Source organism: Dipodomys merriami, unplaced genomic scaffold (genome assembly GCF_024711535.1).
Source record: "Dipodomys merriami isolate MVZ:Mamm:240054 unplaced genomic scaffold, mDipMer1.0.p SCAF_6, whole genome shotgun sequence".
Taxonomy (NCBI): Eukaryota; Metazoa; Chordata; class Mammalia; order Rodentia; family Heteromyidae; genus Dipodomys; species Dipodomys merriami.
The window spans coordinates 4211924-4230213 of NW_027206179.1; the positions used below are offsets into that span (position 1 = coordinate 4211924).

At 39.4% G+C, this 18290-nt stretch overlaps 1 protein-coding gene and 1 pseudogene across 1 annotated transcript; both read right to left on the reverse strand.

Moving 5' to 3' along the window:
- Positions 1–8330: 8330 nt before the first annotated feature.
- On the reverse strand, positions 8331–10165 carry LOC138813669 (olfactory receptor 7E24-like; annotated as a pseudogene).
- Positions 10166–17343: 7178 nt separating this feature from the next.
- LOC138813424 (olfactory receptor 7E24-like) lies at positions 17344–18174 on the reverse strand. The gene has a single exon (XM_070001848.1). It carries the CDS (start codon positions 18172–18174, stop codon positions 17344–17346), a length of 831 nt encoding a protein of 276 aa, XP_069857949.1.
- Between the last annotated feature and the right edge of the window lie 116 nt (positions 18175–18290).

An 18290-nucleotide genomic window follows, 5' to 3' on the forward strand; every position in this document is an offset into this window, starting at 1 on the left:
GGCTTTTAACCAAAATCTTCCAGACCTCAGCCTCCTGAGTAGCTAGGATTTATAGATATAAGCCACGAGTATCTGGCTAGTTTATTATTATTATTATTATTATTATTATTATTATTATTATTATTAGCTTTTTGTGCTTGTACCAGGGATTGATTTTAAGGCCTGGCTGCTGTCTCTGCGTTATTACTCTCAAGGTTAGTACTCTATCACTGGAGTTACAACTCCATTTAAGATTTATTTAGTATTTTTTTTTTTGTCAGTCATGGGGCTTGAACTCTGGGCCTGGACACTGTCCCTCAGCACTCTACCACTTGAGCCACAGTGTCACTTCCAGTTTTCTGGTGGTTAATTGGAGATAAAAGTCTCATGGACATTCCTTCCTGGGCTGGCTTTGAACCATGATCCTCAAATCTCAGCCTCCTCAGTAGCTAGGATTACAGGTGTGGGCCACCAGTGTCCTGTCCAGCTGATTTATTTTGTTTTGAGATAGGATGTCAAGAACTTTTCTGCTTAGGCTGGCCTCTAGCTTTGATTCTTCTAGTCTCAGTCTCTCAAGTACTAGAATTATGAACATGAGCCACTAGTACCAGCTTTGAACTAAATATATAACATGTCAAAACTTAGACTTGGGGGCTGGGAAGGTGGCTCAGTGGTAGAGCGCTTGCTTTGCATGCCTGAGGACCTGGATTCGATTCCTCAGCACCACATAAGCAAAAAGAAAAAAGCTGAAAGTGGCGCTGTGGCTCAAGTGGTAGCGCGTTAACCTTGAGCTGAAGAGCTGAGGGACAGTGCCCAGGCCCAGAGTTCAGGCCCCACGACCGGACCCAAAAAAACCCCCCAAAAACAAAAAACTTAGACTTGGCCCAGTGGTTCCCACCCATAATCCCAATTACTGTGGAATAGAGATTGAGAGGATTGAAGTCCTATCCAATCAGTTCCCAACCAACCCCAACCGTCTGGGGTCTGGTTCTTAGCTATAATCTCATACAAAAAGGCCTGGGCTTGTGGCTCATGCCTGTAACCTTAGCTACTCAGGAAGCTGGGGTATGAGGATGAAGATTCAAAGCCAGCCAGGTCAGGAAAGTCTGTGAAACTCTTATCCTTAATTAACCACCAGAAAACTGGAAGTGATGTTGTGCATTATCAAAGTGGTAGATGGCTAGTTTTGAGCAGAAGAGCTCAGAGGCACTGCCCAGCCCCAAGTTCAAGCCCCATTACTAATTTTTCAAAAAAGAAGCATGGGTGTGTGGATCTGACTCTGAGTTTCCAGGTAAAAATATTGAGACCCTATTTAAAGCTAGAGAGAAGCTGTGGTTTAAATAGTAAAGTACTAGCCTTGAATGAAAAAGTTAAGGGACAATGCCCAGACTCTGAGTTCAAGTCTTAGTACTGGTTCAAAAATATTAAAATTAAGAATTTATTTAAAAATTTCAAGCCAGGCACAGGTGGCACACACAGGTAATCCTAGCTCCTCAAAAGGCTAAGATCTGAAGATCACAGTTCAAAAGCAGCCTGGGAAGGAAAGCCTGAGATTCTTATCTCCAATAAACCACCAAAAAGCTTATAAGTAGATCTGTAGATCAAGTGGTAGAGCACTAGATTTGAGCAAAAATAGCTTGAGGACAGTGCTCAGACCCTGAGTTCAAGCCCTGAAACCTGCATCACCACCATGATCACAACCACAACAACAAAAAGCCACTTCAACTCAAGTAAATGATTTTGTTTGAAAAACAACATTTTGAGCTACATGCCTGTGCTCCTGCCTATAATCTAGCTACTTAAGATGCAGAGATCTGAGGAATGCAGTTCGAAGCCAGCCCTGGCAGTAAAATGTCTAAGACTTATCTCCAATAAACTACTCAGAAAAAGCTGGAAGTTGTGCTTCAAGAGGTAGCCAGTCCTTGAGACAAAGAAACAGTACCAGGACCCTCAGGTTCAAGCCCACACCAAAAAAGAAAACACCAAATTACAATACTTTTTGTGGCATCTTGGACCTACTGTCAGCCCTGGGACTAGCTGAGAGAAATCTTGGAGTATCCTTAGGGATGTGAAGGACTTACCAGACGTGGCCCAGGTCCCTGGGGCTCTCTAAAGCAGCAGGCACAGGCAGTGACTCCACTTACCAAGATTCTCTTCTCCAATGACTCTGCTGAAGCTTTATTCCTCCTGTCTACTCATCCCTCCCTTGGCCAACTCCTATTGTCCAATCAGAAAGCAGCATTTGCTCAGGGTGTGAAGCTCCACTTACTTCATTCTGATTATTATTTTTTTTTCCTTCTCCAGAGGGTCCTTGAGGAAATGGGAAAGATTAGGGAGACCATGAAAGTTTTAACACCCAGTCCTGGCTTCTGTGCCCCTACTGGTTGTGCTTTACCAACTCCTCTGTGACCTTCAAGTTCCAAGTGTGTTAGATAGAAAGCCTTGCTCAGCTCTGGATGTGTGTGGTGGTAGATGTTTTGCCTTCTAGGCAGGCGTCCCATAGTCACTGACAAAGATAATCTCTGTGTGTGTGTGTGTGTGTTTGTGTGTGTGTGTGTGTGTGTGTGTGTGTGTGTGTGTGTGTGTGTGTGTGTGTGTGTGTGTGTGTGTGTTGGGCCAGTAATTGGGCCTGACCTCAGCATCCTACTTTCTCTCTTCACTTTTTCAGATCAAGGCTAGAACTTTGCTCTACCACTTAAGTCACACCCAGCTTTAGGCCTTTTGATGGCTAATTGGAGATAGAAGTCTTAAGGACTTTCTTGCCTGAGCTGGGTTTCAACCTGGATAATCAGATCTCAGCCTCCTAAGTAGCCAGAATTACAGGTCTGAGCAGGTATCTACTGGGCACTCAGTAGATAGTTTTTTGTTTATTTTTGTGTTTGTTTAACATGGAGCTTTTCACATGAGTTAAACATGAGCTTTTATGCTCCTCTGAAAAAATTATCCTAGGCATATACTAATTATTACAAATGGGGGAAACCATGGGACCTACATTTCTTTTGGTCTGGCTTACTTCACTTGATATAATTTTTTCCAAGTCTTTCCATTTCCTAACAAATGGGGCACTGTCATTCTTTCCTTTTTTTTTTTTTTTCTAGATTAATAGAAAAATTGTGCGAGAGCACTTGTTTTGATTACAAATCCTTATGTCGTAAAACAAACTTTACAACTTTGGTGGGGGAGAGGGGTGATGGGGGAGGGGGGGAGAGATGGGAAGGGATGGAAAGGGGAAACAAAGGAGGAGGCAACAATGCTTGATAAGAAATGTACTCATTATCTTGCCCATGTAATTGTAATTCCTCTGTAAAATTTTTTCAAAATAAAAAAAAAGAAACCAACAAACAAACAAAAAATAAAAACAAAACTCTAAGCCAGGTGCTGGTGGCTCATACCAGTAATCCTAGACTCTTTTCTGCAGTTAACTACCAAAAAGTTGGAAGTGGACAAGTGATAGATTGCCAGCCTTGAGCAAAAGAAACTAAGGGATAACACCCAGGCCCCAAGTTCAAGCCCCAGTACTGGGATACATGAATATTTTGTTCAGGCCAACAATATAATTATATACTTCTGTTCTGATCCTCATGCATGGTAAGCAGTTTCTCTGCCACCAGTTGACACTTTTACCATTGACATTCTGTATTTCTTTTTCTTTTTGGTCTTTGTCCCGAAGCTTGAATTAAGAGTTTGGGGCTGTCCATGAGCTTTTTACCACCAGAGCCACTGCTTTATTTCAGTTTTTTAAAAATACATATTCTTTATTGTAAAGATATTATACAGAGGGGTTACAGTTACATAACCAGGCTAATGAGTCCATTTCCTATTGAGCATTGTTATACCCTCCTTTGTATTTCCCCCTACCATTACGTTCATTCCCCCCTCAACTTGCCTCCCCTCCCCCGCAAAGTTGTAAAGTTCGTTTTCAACAGTGTCTTGTACAGCTCATTGTTACAGTGGTCAACCTGTATTCTTATTTCAGCATTTTGTTATTTCCCTTCCCCTTCTCAAATTAGAAATATATATATACAAGATGCAGGACACTGGAATCAAATACAGTGACAAGAGGGGTTATACCATGGGGGAAGAACATACAAAAGGAACAAAAACAATCACATAGTACATTATAAGAACGTTAAAAATAACAACAAGAAAGATAAAATCTCTTGTGTCCCTCTCTTGGGGTTCATTTTGCATAGCATCAGGTTATATGGTCATATGTATGTAGCTTTTGACCTATTCTGCTTGTCCTAGACTTGTACAAGTTATTGCAGATAAGGGAAACCATAGGACCTATGTTTCTTTGGGCCTGTCTAACTTCACTTAACATAATGTTTTCCAAGTCTTTCCATTTCTTAAATGTGTCATTCTTTCTGATGGAGGCATAGAATTCCACTATGTGTGTGTGTACATATATATATGTATATGTATATATATACACACACACATATGTATATATATATATGTATATACATACATATAGGATGTATATATCATATATATGATGTGTATATCATATATATCATGTACATATGTATATATATGTACATATATACATATATCATATATATATATACATATATATCACATTTTCTTGCTCCATTCATCTACTGAGGGGCATCTGGGTTGGTTCCATATCTTAGCTATGGTGAATAATTCAGTGATAAACATAAATGTACTGGTAGCTTTAGTATGGCCTTGTGTGTGAACATTTGGGTAAATGCCTAAAAGTAGGATTGCTGGGTCATAGGGGAGCTCATCTTTTGAGGAACTTCCATAGTGCTTTCCAAAGTGGTTGAACAAGTTTACATTCCCACCAACAATGCAGTTGTGTTCCCTTTTGGCACATCCCCTCCAGCATCTGTTGTTATAAGATTTCTTGATTATAGCCATTCTCAAACAGGCACCTGAAAACATTATAGAAAGGAATAGGAGAAACCGTAGATCTCCTTGGCACAGGCCAAAATTTTCTTAATAAAGACCCCAAAACACAAAAAATTTAAAAAAGGTTGGACAAATGTGACTGCATGAAACTGCAGAACTTCTGCATGGCAAAGGACATAGCAAGCAAGACCAATAGAAAGCCCACTAGCCATACAATGGACAAATGTCTCATATTTAAAATATTCTTAAAACTCAAAAAATTAAATCCTCCAACAACAAATCCTCAAAGTAACAACTGCCCGATAAATAAGTGGGCTAAAGACTTAGAGACTTGTCTGAAGAGGAAATAAGAATGGACAATAGACACATGAAGAAATGTTCAACCTCTCTAGCCAAAACAAACATTGAGATTCCACTTCACTTCAGTTTTTCAGGGGAGTTTAGTGGAGATAAGTGTCTCACAGCCTTTCTTGCCCAGATTAGCTTTGAACTGTGATCCTCAGATCTCCGCCTACTGAATAGGTTGAATTACAGGCCAGAACCACAAGAGCCTGGCTAGCTGACATTCTTAATCTTAATCTGCCATTTATAATGACCTGCTGATTATTTGATTCAGTGTGAACAATATCTAACCTAAATCTTAACAGCCACAGAAAACTTACCATTTACACTAAATTGTTACCAATTTTGGTACAAACTTCCAAAAATTTTCTCCTCTTAGACTTAAATTCCTTAATAACAGTATTACCTCTTTATACCCATATAATATTTTTAAACATTTTTACTTATCTATTTTTCATGTCTCCTTTCTATGCATCCCTCCCTCTCATCCCATCCCTATTCTTCTCTGAATACTACTTCTTCAAACTTGCAGTTTTTAAGGGTTTCACTTTTTTAATTTTAAATTTTTGTTTTTCCATTTTTTCTTGTCTCTTTTTTCTCTTTTCTTTTTTTTCTTCTTTTTTCTTTTTCTTTTTTTCTCTCTCTGCTATCATTCTATCCAATCCATTTCCCTCTTTGAGATTAAGACATGGTTAATTCCATTCTCCCTCACCTTCCCACAGCCATCTAATCCTATTTTTCCCCACATTTTCCCCAAACCTAATAATTTCTGGTTGCCAAATTCTCCTTTGCTCTTCTTAGGCCATTAAGACACAGTTGTTTGGTGTTCAATAGTTTGTATCTCTTGAACCAGATTGTATCTGCAGACTTTGACTGTGCAACTACAGACTTTGGTTGATGCTTACCTTAAAATAGTGTTCTAGCACAAAACTAGTATTATTCTCATCCCAAATGGGCAGAACAAGCTGGAAAAACACAAGAAAAATGGCAAGCTCGGGGATCTCAACTCCCACTCACGACAATCAGGGGACAGAACAGATAATGAATAATCCAGAGGAGAGTTCCAAAAAAGCTGTATTAACACTACAGGTAAACAGGGTAAATGAAAAGAGTGAAAACCTGCAAAGGTCTCAGTGTGAGCATGATAGGGAGAGAGAGGAGGCAAACCAAAGATCAATACAGGAGTCTCAAAGATTGATACAGGAATTTCGTGAGCAGATTGAGAACACTCAAAGAGAAATAAAGGAATTGCATGAGCCGGTTGAGATCAGTCAAAGAGATAGACAGGAATTGCGTGAGCTGGCTGAGAACAGACAAAGAGAAAGTTAGGAATAGCGTGAACAGGCTGAGAACACTCAAAGAGAACTACAGGAAATGCGTGAAAACATGAGGATGCTAATCAAAGAGAAATACAGGAACAGAGAGATTGCAATGAGAATAGACAAAGATCAATGGAGGCATTCATGGAATCCATAAACAGAGAGCTGAAAAAAATCAGGGAGACCACAAAGGGAATGTTCAATGGAGCCCAACAGAAGGAATGGGAGTCCAAGGAAACCATAAACAATCAACTAAGTGATTTTAGAATAAACACGGAACACCAAATTAAGGAAGTAAAGAAGTTCTTAAAAGATCTAGAACAAAGTTCCAACAAAGAATTCAAAGCCATCAAAGCTGACCAATTAGAAGGAAAATAAATAAAAAACAAAGTAGAAAGTCTTGACAGTAGGTTAGACCATGCAGAAGATTGAATCTCGGGGATTGAAGACAGCCTAGATATTATAAGGAAAGAACATACAACCATCCAAGACAAATCCAAGAAATATGATAGATCTATTCAACATTTGGAAGACACCATCAGAAGGCCTAATCTGAGGATAATGGGTATAGAGGAACACCTAGACATAGAATTTAATGGTCTAGGAAATTTGTTTAACAGGATCCTAGCAGAGAACTTCCCAAACATGCAAAAAGATAGGCCTATTTATATACAAGAAGCTTTTAGAACTCCAAATAGACCAGAACAGAACAGGACATCCTACCATCACATTATAATTTGCACAAGATCAATTCAGACCAAGGAAAACATCCTTAAAGCTGTCAAGGAGAAAAAAATCAATCACCTATAAAGGGAAACCAATTAGAATCACCTCAGATTTCTCAGCAGAGACAATTAAAGCAAGAAGAGCCTGGAATGATGTATGCTATGCCCTAAAGACAAGCAACTTATCAACCAAGAATACTGTACCCAGCTAAACTTTATCTAAGTTTAATAATTATTCATTCATAGTATGTTCTATGTAGACTGGAAAAATCAGATTGAAAGGTGGGAGGGAGTCAGGTGCCTGTGACTCCGGCATGCATTCCTAGCTATTCAGAGATCTGATTGTGGTCTGAAGCCAGCCCAGGAAGGAAAGTACGTGAGACTCTTACCTCCAATAAACTACTCAAAAAAGCCAGAAGGGAGGTTGTGGCTCAAGTTGGAGTTCTCTAGTCTTGAGTAAAAGAAGCTCAGGGACAGCATTCAAAGGCAGAGCTCAAGCCTCAACGTTACAAAATTTAAATGGAGGGGAGAAAAAAGGTGATCATTTCTTAATATGAAGCCATGGAGTCTAAATGCATAGACAGCCAAATTACAATTACCAAATGCATAATTACCCAAATTAGCCCATGAAAAACAAAGGAATAGCAAAAATCATCCTCCTTATAATTTAAACTCTTCTATTCCAGATGAAGGATAAAATATATTTTGTCCAATCCCTCCTTTTCCTTCAAGTCTGATAAGCTTTTTTTTCCCATTCATGTGGCAAAAGAAAAAAAATAGACATAGAAAAATATTTACTATATCAATCATTTATTTAAACAGTTTGGTGGCATTATTTACATTGATACTCCCCCCCCCCTTTGGTAATGGTTATTTCCATTCACAAATTGTCCATCACTCTCAACCTCAAACTTTATACTTGTTTGGAAACTTCCAAATTCTCCCTCTACCAACCTTGCCAGCCAAGATTCTTCTATATGTGACAACAAGGAAGGAGTTAAAGATGAGAAGCTCAAAAGTAAGGAGTGCAAAGAGGGTATTGTTAAAAAAAATAGGTGTCCATTTTTCAACTTCCCCAACTGATTTCCTATGTGAATGCTACAGGAGCAAAAACTGAACCTGTCCATGTGTGGAGTCTCTTCAGAGCACTACTGATGTCACTGTTCCTCAGGTTGTAAGTGAAAGGGTTCAGCAGGGGGGTGACCACTGTGTATATCACTGTGTCCACCACATTGTTTCTGGGAGACTTTGATAAAGCTGAACCAAAGTAATCCCCCAGTCTGGTTCCATAAAATAAGCAAACTACAGACAAGGGAGAACTACAGGTGGAGAAGGCTTTGTACTTCCCACCTGAGGATGGGATTTTCAAAATAGAGAACAGAATTTTACAGTATGAGAAGAGAATGCCTGAGGCAGGGAAAACTTCAAGTATGACGCCAACCACATACATGAGTATCTCATTGCTAAGTCTGTCGGTACAGGCAAGGTGAAGTAGCTGAGATGGGTGACAGAAGAAGTTAGCAATGTCCAAAACCTTGACGCATGTAAGTTGTAAGATAATCAAGTTGTACAGCAAGGATTCCAAAAGGCTGAGTGCAAAGACACCAAAAGTAAGAAGACACAGAGATGGGGTTCATGATGACTGAATAATGCAGAGGGTGATAGATGGCCACAAAGTGGTTACAGGCCATCACAGTCAGAATCATATTATGCATACATGCAAAAATCATGAAGAAAGATATCTGTGTGAGACAGCCCACACAAGAGATGGCTCTGTTGTGATTTTGGAGGTTCACCAGCATTTTGGGGACAGTGGTGGAGGTAAAGTCGATGTCAGCCAAGGACGGATTGGAGAGGAAGAATTACATGGGGGTGTGGAGGTGGGGGTAAGAGTTGATGGCCAGGATGATGAGCAGATTTCCGAGCACAGTGACAGGTACATGGTACATGGACAGGAACGGCCCCAAGATGATGTGCTATAGTTCAGGGTCCTCCGAGAGGCTCCGGAGGAGGAATTCTGAGGCAGAGGTCATATTTTTTTGTGTCAATGTAGCATAGAACACTTGCAACAAGATTAAAAAAAGAGGAAGAAAATACACTGACATAAAAAAAGAAATAAAATACACCTGGATCTCGGTGCTTTGAGTGCTAGCAGTGGCATGCAAATAATTTATCTTTAGGATTCCTATATTTTCTTAATTGTGATGAAACCAATCTCCATCAAACTCATCACTGATTTTCCTGTTTTCTTCCTTCTACTTACATATTAGATATATGAAGGCAATTAAGTATAAAATAAATCAATTCACTTTAAGGACGGAATACAATATCCTTTCAACTTTAGGATGGATAGTTGAATGAGAGCTGTATCATCTAATACTGAATTTAAAGTGATGGTTTATATTAAAACAGTGTCCTGTGCCCCTTACTTCCCATTTGTGTGTGTGTGTGTGTGTGTGTGTGTGTGTGTGTGTGTGTGTGCGCGCGTGATGGTCATGGGGCTTGAACTCATGGTCTGTGTGTTGTCCCTAAGCTTTTGTGCCAGAAGCTAGTGTTTACCACTTGATTCATACATCTACTTCTGGATTTTTCATGGTTAATTGGAGATGTTTCCTTCCCTGAGATGGCTTTAAACCCTAATCCCCACATCTTGGCTTCCTGAGTTTCTGGGATTATAGGGATGAGCCATCTTTTGTTTTGTTTTTGTTTTGGTTGTATCCTTCTTGAGTTTCTGGTTCCCTTCCTAGATACTAACTCAAATACAGGATTGCACCTTCGAGGCCAGCAAAGTGAAGTTAGCTATCCCCTATCTCACAAGAAAACTTACTTTCAAATAAATTAAACTATCAGACTCTGTAGCTAAGGCATTTTACCTTTTGCTTGTTTCCTGGTCAACAGTTTAAGCAGAGGTTCACAGGTCATAATCTTTCCAGTTTTTTGATTCAGTGTACACTAATCATTTATATGATGGCTCTTTCTGAGGCTAATAAAGACAGGGGAAGGACGTTGGAGGTTGAAATGACATCTTGCAGGGATTAAAAGAAAGCTCTGTTCTCTTTGCATGAGCACACTTTCTATGGTCTGTGTCTGTTATTTTTGCCCAGACTTTATATAGAGCATGCCACAAGCATCCCCAACACTTTTATGATGATATATTATACACCCCAAAATGAGTAGGTTCTCTCTTTCTCTCTCTGGAATAACAGAAACATACAATTTCTGTTCGGTTTGGCAAGCAATCTGCTTGGATTCTTTTTGATAGAATATCTTGTTCCATAATTAGAAAAGTCAATACAAAACATAACTCCATTGTTTTCTACCTACCTACTTAGGTAGGTAGCTACCTAATAGTAGCTGTTGGCTTGGGCCCATAATCCTAGCCACTCTGGAAGCTGTGAACTGAGGATCACAGTTGGAAGCCAGCCTGAACAGGAAAGTTTGTGCAACTTTTATCTCCAATAAACCACCAAAAAAGCCAGAAATGGAGTTGAGGCTCAAGTGGTAGAGTGTTAGCCTTGAACAAAAAGGCTCAGGAACGGCACCTTGGCCCTGAGTTCGAACCTAAGGACTTGCACACAAATATATATATATATATATATATATATATATATATATATGCATATGCATATATGTATATATGTATGCTCTTTCAGTGTCTGGTAAGAATATAGACATTTTTAACTAGAGAAAGATGAAGCATCCAAAAGGAAAGCAGCTGCCTTAAAGATATTTCTTGGTGCCTTGAACTTAGATAGCTCTGAAAAGTAATTTAGAGGTGATATGGTTACTGTTTTCAACTTCTCTTCCTCCATACTACCTTCATAATGACTGGTGTGAGTGGGGGCAGGGGGTGCTTAGGAAACAAAAGGAACCATGTTCTTTGAAAAGATGAGTTATCTGCAAAATAGAAGCAGACTTGGAGAATCAACCTTCTCTTAAGTGTAAATAGGGTTTAATTATAGACCCCGTACTTGAAGGAAAACATCAAGGTTTATATCGTTCTCAGCTTGGAGGAGGAAAGACAAGAGCATTGTGACATGACCACAAGGACCAGAAATTTTTCCAAAGAGTTAATATTATGCCAGGGATTACTTCATGATTCTCCTCTAACACCTACAAACAAAAAGAGATTCATTTACTGGGCATGAAGTGATATACCCATAGTTTATCATCCAAGCACTGTGAAGGCAGATGCAGGAGGAATAAAAGTCTAAGGCCAGCCTGGGCTACATAGCAAGTTCATCTCAGACAGACAGACATACACACACACACACACACACACACACACACACACACACTAGTGTTGGGGTTGGAAATATAACTCACCAAAAGAGTGTGCTTATCATGGACAAGGCCCAATAATAATAACAACAAAATTTACACAATATAAAAATATGCTATGGAAACACCAAAGGGTTTGCCATTAAGTCAACATTGTGATGAGAACATCTGAGGTTGTTCACCTTTGGAGGCTCAAATTGAAGAGGCTACTGCCTCTGAAGTTGTTCCTCCAAACTACTTCCTCAACTTGGCCTATGCAATGGTAGTAAAGACATTTTAAAAATAAGATTTATAAACATGAGCTAGGCACCAGTGGTTCATGCCAAAACCCTAGCTATTTAGAAGTCTGAGAACTTAGCACTGAAGTGTGAAGCCAGCCTGGCAGGAAAGTTCATGACACTCCTATTTCTAATGAACCAGCACAAAACCAGTAATGGAAGTGCAGCTCAAGTGGTAGAGAAGCAGGCTGAATGAGAAAGCTAAGGGACAGCACCCAGGTTCCAGAATTCATGCCCCAGCCCACACAAAAGAAATATGTGTATATGCATGTCTGTATACACATATATTTGTATATGTATATACACAAGTATATAGATATGCATATATTATGTATACATGATAGTCTTCCTAAATGAGATTGTTTACATTGATATTCTCCCACATTATGATAAAGAAATTTTCAGAATTTTCTTTCACTTTTTTCTTCCTAACTCCCCCATGTCTCAGATCTTACAGAATTGTCCTGCTTCTTTGCAGAGTCTGGGTCCCCACATTCAGATATGAACATCCTCCTATGCTTACCACCTAGTATAGATACAGACAGGTTCAATAAGAAGCTTTTGCATACTGAGATCCCGCCAAGGAGAAGAATAGGTGATTCCAGTGGACTGAGACCATACAAATAACAGACTGGAAAGACAGGCTAATTAGCAACTAAACACAAATCAGACTGTGCAATCTGTCTCTGAGGATTTCCCAGTATTAGTGATTGAGGAATAAGAATAGAAGATGAATGTCCACAGTCCAGCAGATCATTCTCTACTTGGCTCCAAATCTCTGCACACACACACACACACACACACACACACACACACACACACACACAATGTGAAAGGCAAAAGATAAAATAATGAAGCTATCAGCTAAGTGTCAGTAGCTCATACCTATAATCCTAGCTACTACTTCAGGAGGCTGAAATCTGAAAATTGTGGTTTGAAGTCAACCTGGACAGCAAAGTCAATGAGACTCTTATCTCCAATTAACCTCCAAAAAGTCAGGAGTGGAGCAATCCTTGAGCAAAAACTAAAGGATAGTGCCCAGGCCCTGAATTCAAGTCCTAAGCCTGGCATGTGCATGCACACACATGCATACACATACAGACACACACACACACACACACACACACACACACACACACACACACACACACACACACACAATCTGTAATTTTGTACACTGTGGAGCATTTTGAAGCTAAGCTGTGAAACCTGGCAAAGGTTTGAGAGGTTGGAATGCTACTTCAACAGTACTCAGAATGTTGAGAAGTGACCATGGAAAAGTTAAAACAGACAGCTCTGGAAAGGATTAAGAGACTGGAATGCCATTCCCTTCCTTAGTGCTAGAAGAGCTGAGAGCTAAACCTCGAAAGTAGATATAGTGGAATATATGTTTGGATTTTTGCTTAGGTTGCAGTCTTTTTTATTTTAAATTTCATTGTAAAGGTGATATACAGAGAGGTTACAGTTACCTAACTCAGGGAATGAGTACGTTTCTTTTTAAACACTGTCACTCACCCTGTCCCTCATTCTCTCCCAGATTTTCCTCTCCTGACTTCCCTCCCCCCCCTCCAAGTTGTATAGTTCAGTTCCAACATAGTGTCTAGTAAGTATCACTGCTGAATTGGTTCACCTGTTGTCCCACTGTTTCTGAGATTCCCCTTTCCCTCCCTAAATCAGCTAAACTTATACAAAAAGCAAAGGGTACAGAAATCTAAAAAAATAACATTAATAAATAACATTTTAAAAAATAAACCAAAGGAAAAAAACACAAACAGTACAGTAAATGACCTTTGTTTACATTTTTCAGAGTTCATTTTGATAGGCATCGTTTTATATAATCATGTGCACATAGCTATTGAGCTCTTGCAATCCTCTTCTAAGAATATCCTCCTACTACACTGTTGGTGGGAATGTAAACTTGTTCAACCATTCAGGAAAGCAATATGGAGGTTCTTCACAAGAGTAAGCATAGATCTTCCTCAATGAACCAGCAATCCCACTCCTGGGCACCTATCCAAATGATGATAAACCAGGCTACACTAAAGCCATCAGTACAACCATGTTCATTGCAGCATTGTTTACCATGGTTAAGATATGGAATCAACTCAGATGTCCCTCAGTGTAAAAATGGATCAGGAAAATGTGGTACATATACACAGTGGAATTGTATGCTCTCATCAGAAAAAAATGACAATGCCCCATTTATAAGATAATGGAAAAACTTGGAAAAATTATGCTAAACAAAGTAAGCCAGACCCAAAGAAACATGGGCTGCATGTTTTTCCTCATTTGTAATAATTAGAGTGTGTTGATAATTCTACAAGTAAACCCAATGGATAGTAAATGACAAATAATTACATGTGGATAGGATTAATTAAACAGCACTCTTTTTTAGCTCTTTTGTCTTTTATATATATATATATATATATATGTTTTTAATGAGAAAATATACAGAGGAGTTACAGTTACATGAGTAAGGTAATGAGTACATTTCCTATCCAGCAGTGTTACCTTCTCCTTTGTTTTTCCCCTACCATCCCTTCTCTCCCCACCTTCCCTCCCCCCCACCAAAGTTATAAAGTTTGTTTTCAACATAGTGTCTTATACATCTCATTGTTACAACGCGTCCTTATTTCAGCATTTTGTTATTTCCTTTCCCCTCCCCAAATTAGAAAATTGTATATACAAGATGAATCAAAAACAGTGAAAACAGGGGTTATAACATGGGAGAAGAACATACAAAAGAAACAAAAGAAATCAAACAATACATTATAAATAAGTGAAAAACAATAGCAACAAAGAAAAAAACCGGTTCATCCTTCCTGCTTCTCCCGCACGTTTGGTGTTATGGGACAGAGCTTCCTTTCCTTTCGTACCACCTGAGGATCCAGGAAATCGCCCCCACGATGGAAGAGGACCAGGAGCTGGAGAGGAAATTAAGATTCTGCTGGAACATTCATAATCTTCCCAAAGAATCAAGATAAGGAAGGAAAAGCAAGTTCTGTAGCAGATGGCTACTTGGTGCGGTGCCAGAAGCTATGGAAGATACTGCTGTGTTCCAGATGAATCTCATTTGGTTCCTGCTTTTATAGAGTTTGCAATTTGGTTGAGCCAAATTGCTGAAATTGTAAAAATTCTAAATAATAGCCTTCTCTTCCCCAAACCCTTACCCTGCGGTATTTTTCTATAGTGCTTAACTCTTTTAACATATATACACTTATAATATCTATTTATTCTAAATAATAAATATTGACTAAACATACACACTATAGCATAAGCTCTATGAATGTAGATACTTTAGTCTTAACTGTTAATCATGGATGTAACCATAGCTTCTGAAACAGTGCATGGTTCATAGTATAGGTTCATAGTATATTCTCAATAAATATTTATCAAATGAAAAAAAAACCACTTGTGTCTCTATCTTAGGGTTCATTTTACTTAAAATTAAACAGCATTCTAAACATTCAGAAAGTGAGAGCATAGTTCATAATCTTCTCTTTCGAAATAATAAGGGTGACAGTTATTTTCACAATCTGTTTTGTCTCTGATTGTAATAACAGTATAGATGCTGCATTTTCTGCGTGTACCTACGATAACCTTCCCTATACTAAATCTAATAAATAAGCTTGCTTACAGAAATTTGGGGTGCAAGAGCTGCTGAGCCTTAGGCCCTCTTGCACCCGCTGCCTCTCTATTTTTTCTCTATGGCTTTTAAAATTTCTTTAGCTCCAGTATTTCATCATGTTAACAACAGTATACTAGTGGTTTTCAGGCTCACTAACCAATAAACTTAGAGAATTTTATAAAATCCAGGAATGCCAAACTCATACCTAAACCAATTTGAACAAATTAAATGTACTACTAATTCTTTTGGGGGGGGCAGCATGGGGCTTGAACTCTGGGCCTGGGTGCTGACCCTGCACACTTCAGTTCAAGTCGAGTGCTCCACCGCTTGAGCTGGAGTGCCACTTCCGATTTTCTAGTGGTTTATTGGAGATAAGAGTCTCTGGACTTTCCTGCCTGGGCTGGTTTTGAACCACAAGCCTTAGATCTCAGCCTCCTGAGTAGCTAGGATGATAGACATGAGCCTGTACCCAGCTTGTACTAATAATTTTTATTGTTTTCTAGCCCTAACAGACATTGAAGCAGAGGTTACAAGTGTTTAATGCACATATATCAAATGAATATTTAAACTCCTTTCAGATTTCTAAGTAGGAAGGAAATTACCATTGATAATTAGAGTTATAGAACTAAATAGATAGATGTTAGAAGAGATAGCAGATAGGTAGGTAGATAGATGAGATAGATGATTGATAGGTGATAGTCATAAATGTAGATAGACTGATTTCTATAATATTAAACCCATTATCTTTGCCTTTCTACACATCATCCACATTTTGGTCCACCATCACCTTTTTATTACCATATAGTAGTATTATTTTTACTATTTGTTCAACCTCTTGATCTGAAATTTTATAGCCATTTGAAAAACTTCAAATTCTCCCTTCACTAAACATATAACATGTCTTTCTACTATAAAAATAATCTACCATGTGATTTTAAAAATTTGTTTTTATGTTCCTCACCCACGGTATAACTCCTGTTTTCACTGTGTTTGATTCTGGTGCCCTGCATCTTTTTTTTTTTTTTTTTTTGTTAGTCGTGGGGCCTGAACTCTGGGCCTGGGCGCTGTCCCTCAGCTCTTCAGCTCAAGGCTAGGCTAGGGCTCTACCACTTGAACCGCAGCACTACTTCTGGCCGTTTCTGCTTATGTGGTGCTGAGGAATCGAACCCAGAGCCTCATGCATGCAAGGCAAGCACTTTACCACTGAGCCACCTTCCCAGCCCAGATTCTGGTGCCCTGCATCTTGTACATACACTTCTCTAATTTGGGGAGGGGAAGGGGAAAAAAAACAAAATGCTTAAATAGGGATACAGGTCGACCCATTGTAACAATGAGATGTACAAGACACTATGTTGAAAACAAACTTTACAATTTAGGTGAGGATTGGCAGTGTAGTTGTGGAGGTGGGAGGGAAGGGATGGTAGGGGAAAAATCAAAGGAGGAGGCAACAATGCTTCATAGGAAATGTACTCATTACCTTGCTCATGTAATTCTAAGCCCTCTGTACATATTTTTACAATAAAAATGTACAAAAAATGATGAGAGACTGAAGGTCATACCTTTCTTTAAAAAATAACCTGAGTAAAGTTCTAGCAGATCATACCTGTAATGGTACTTAGGGGTCTGAGATCTGAAAGTCATGGTTCAAAGGCACTGGGCAGGAATGTCTGTGAAATACTTATCTCCAATGAACCAACAAAAAAGCTGGCAGTTAAGCCATTGCTCAAGTGGTAGAGTGCTAGCCACGAGCAAAATAAAAGCCCACCACAGTTCCCAGACCCTAAGTTCAAGACCCAGGGGTTCTCCCCCATCCCCCCTCAGATTCAACAAAGATACAGTTGCTTGCAGATCTAGGTGTTCAGTTTTTCTCGCTTTTCTAAGTGGTGTTCAAATGTACACCCTAAGTTGTGAGTTCAGATTTTCCTACTGTGCAGCCTCTTCAGAGTCCTACTGATATCTCTGTTCCTCAGGCTGTAGATGAACGGATTCAGCATGGGGGTGACCACCGTGTACATTAATGAGGACACTGCACTGTTTCTGGGAGAATGAGAAATAGCTGAGCCAAAGTACTCTCCAAGAGCTGTTCCATAAAACAAGCAAACGACTGACAGGTGAGAGCCACATGTGGAGAAGGCTTTGCACCTCCCTCTGGACGATGAGATTCTCAGAATAGAGGATATGATTTTATAATAGGAGAAAATGATCCCAGAAAGAGGGAAGACTCCAAGTGTGATGCCAATTACATAAATGACTATATCATTGCTAAATCTGCTGGTACAGGCAAGGTTAAGAATTTGAGAAGGGTGACAGAAGAAATTAGCAATTTTGACATCCTGGAAGCAGGTAAGTTGTAAGACAATCACATTGTGCAGCTGGGATTCAAAAAGACTGAGTGAAAAAGACACCAGAACTAAGGAGCCACAGAGACGAGAGTTCATGATGACTTGGTAACGTAGAGGATGACAAATGGCCACAAACCTGTCAAAGGCCATGGCAGTCAGGAGCATATTATCCACACAGACAAAAAGGATGAAAAGAGACATCTGTGTGAGGCAGCCCATATAGGAGATGGCTCTGCTGTGAATCTGAATGTCCACCAGCATCTTAGGGACAGTGGTGGAGATGAAGCAGATGTCATCTAAGGAGAGGATGGAGAGGAAGAAGTACATGGGGGTGTGGAGGTGGGGGTCAGAAGTGACAGCCAGGATGATGAACAGATTTCCAAGCACGGTGATCAGGTACATGGACAGGAACAGCCCAAAGAGGATGGGCTGTAGTTCAGGGTCCTCTGATAATCCCAGGAGATGGAATTCTGTGACAGTTGTTAGATTCTGTGCTTCTCTGTTGCTTGGGCAACTGT

Coding starts and splice junctions, on each gene's coding strand:
- LOC138813424 (XM_070001848.1), bottom strand. CDS start 18,174: ATGTACCTGATCACCGTGCTTGGAAATCTGTTCATCATCCTGGCTGTC.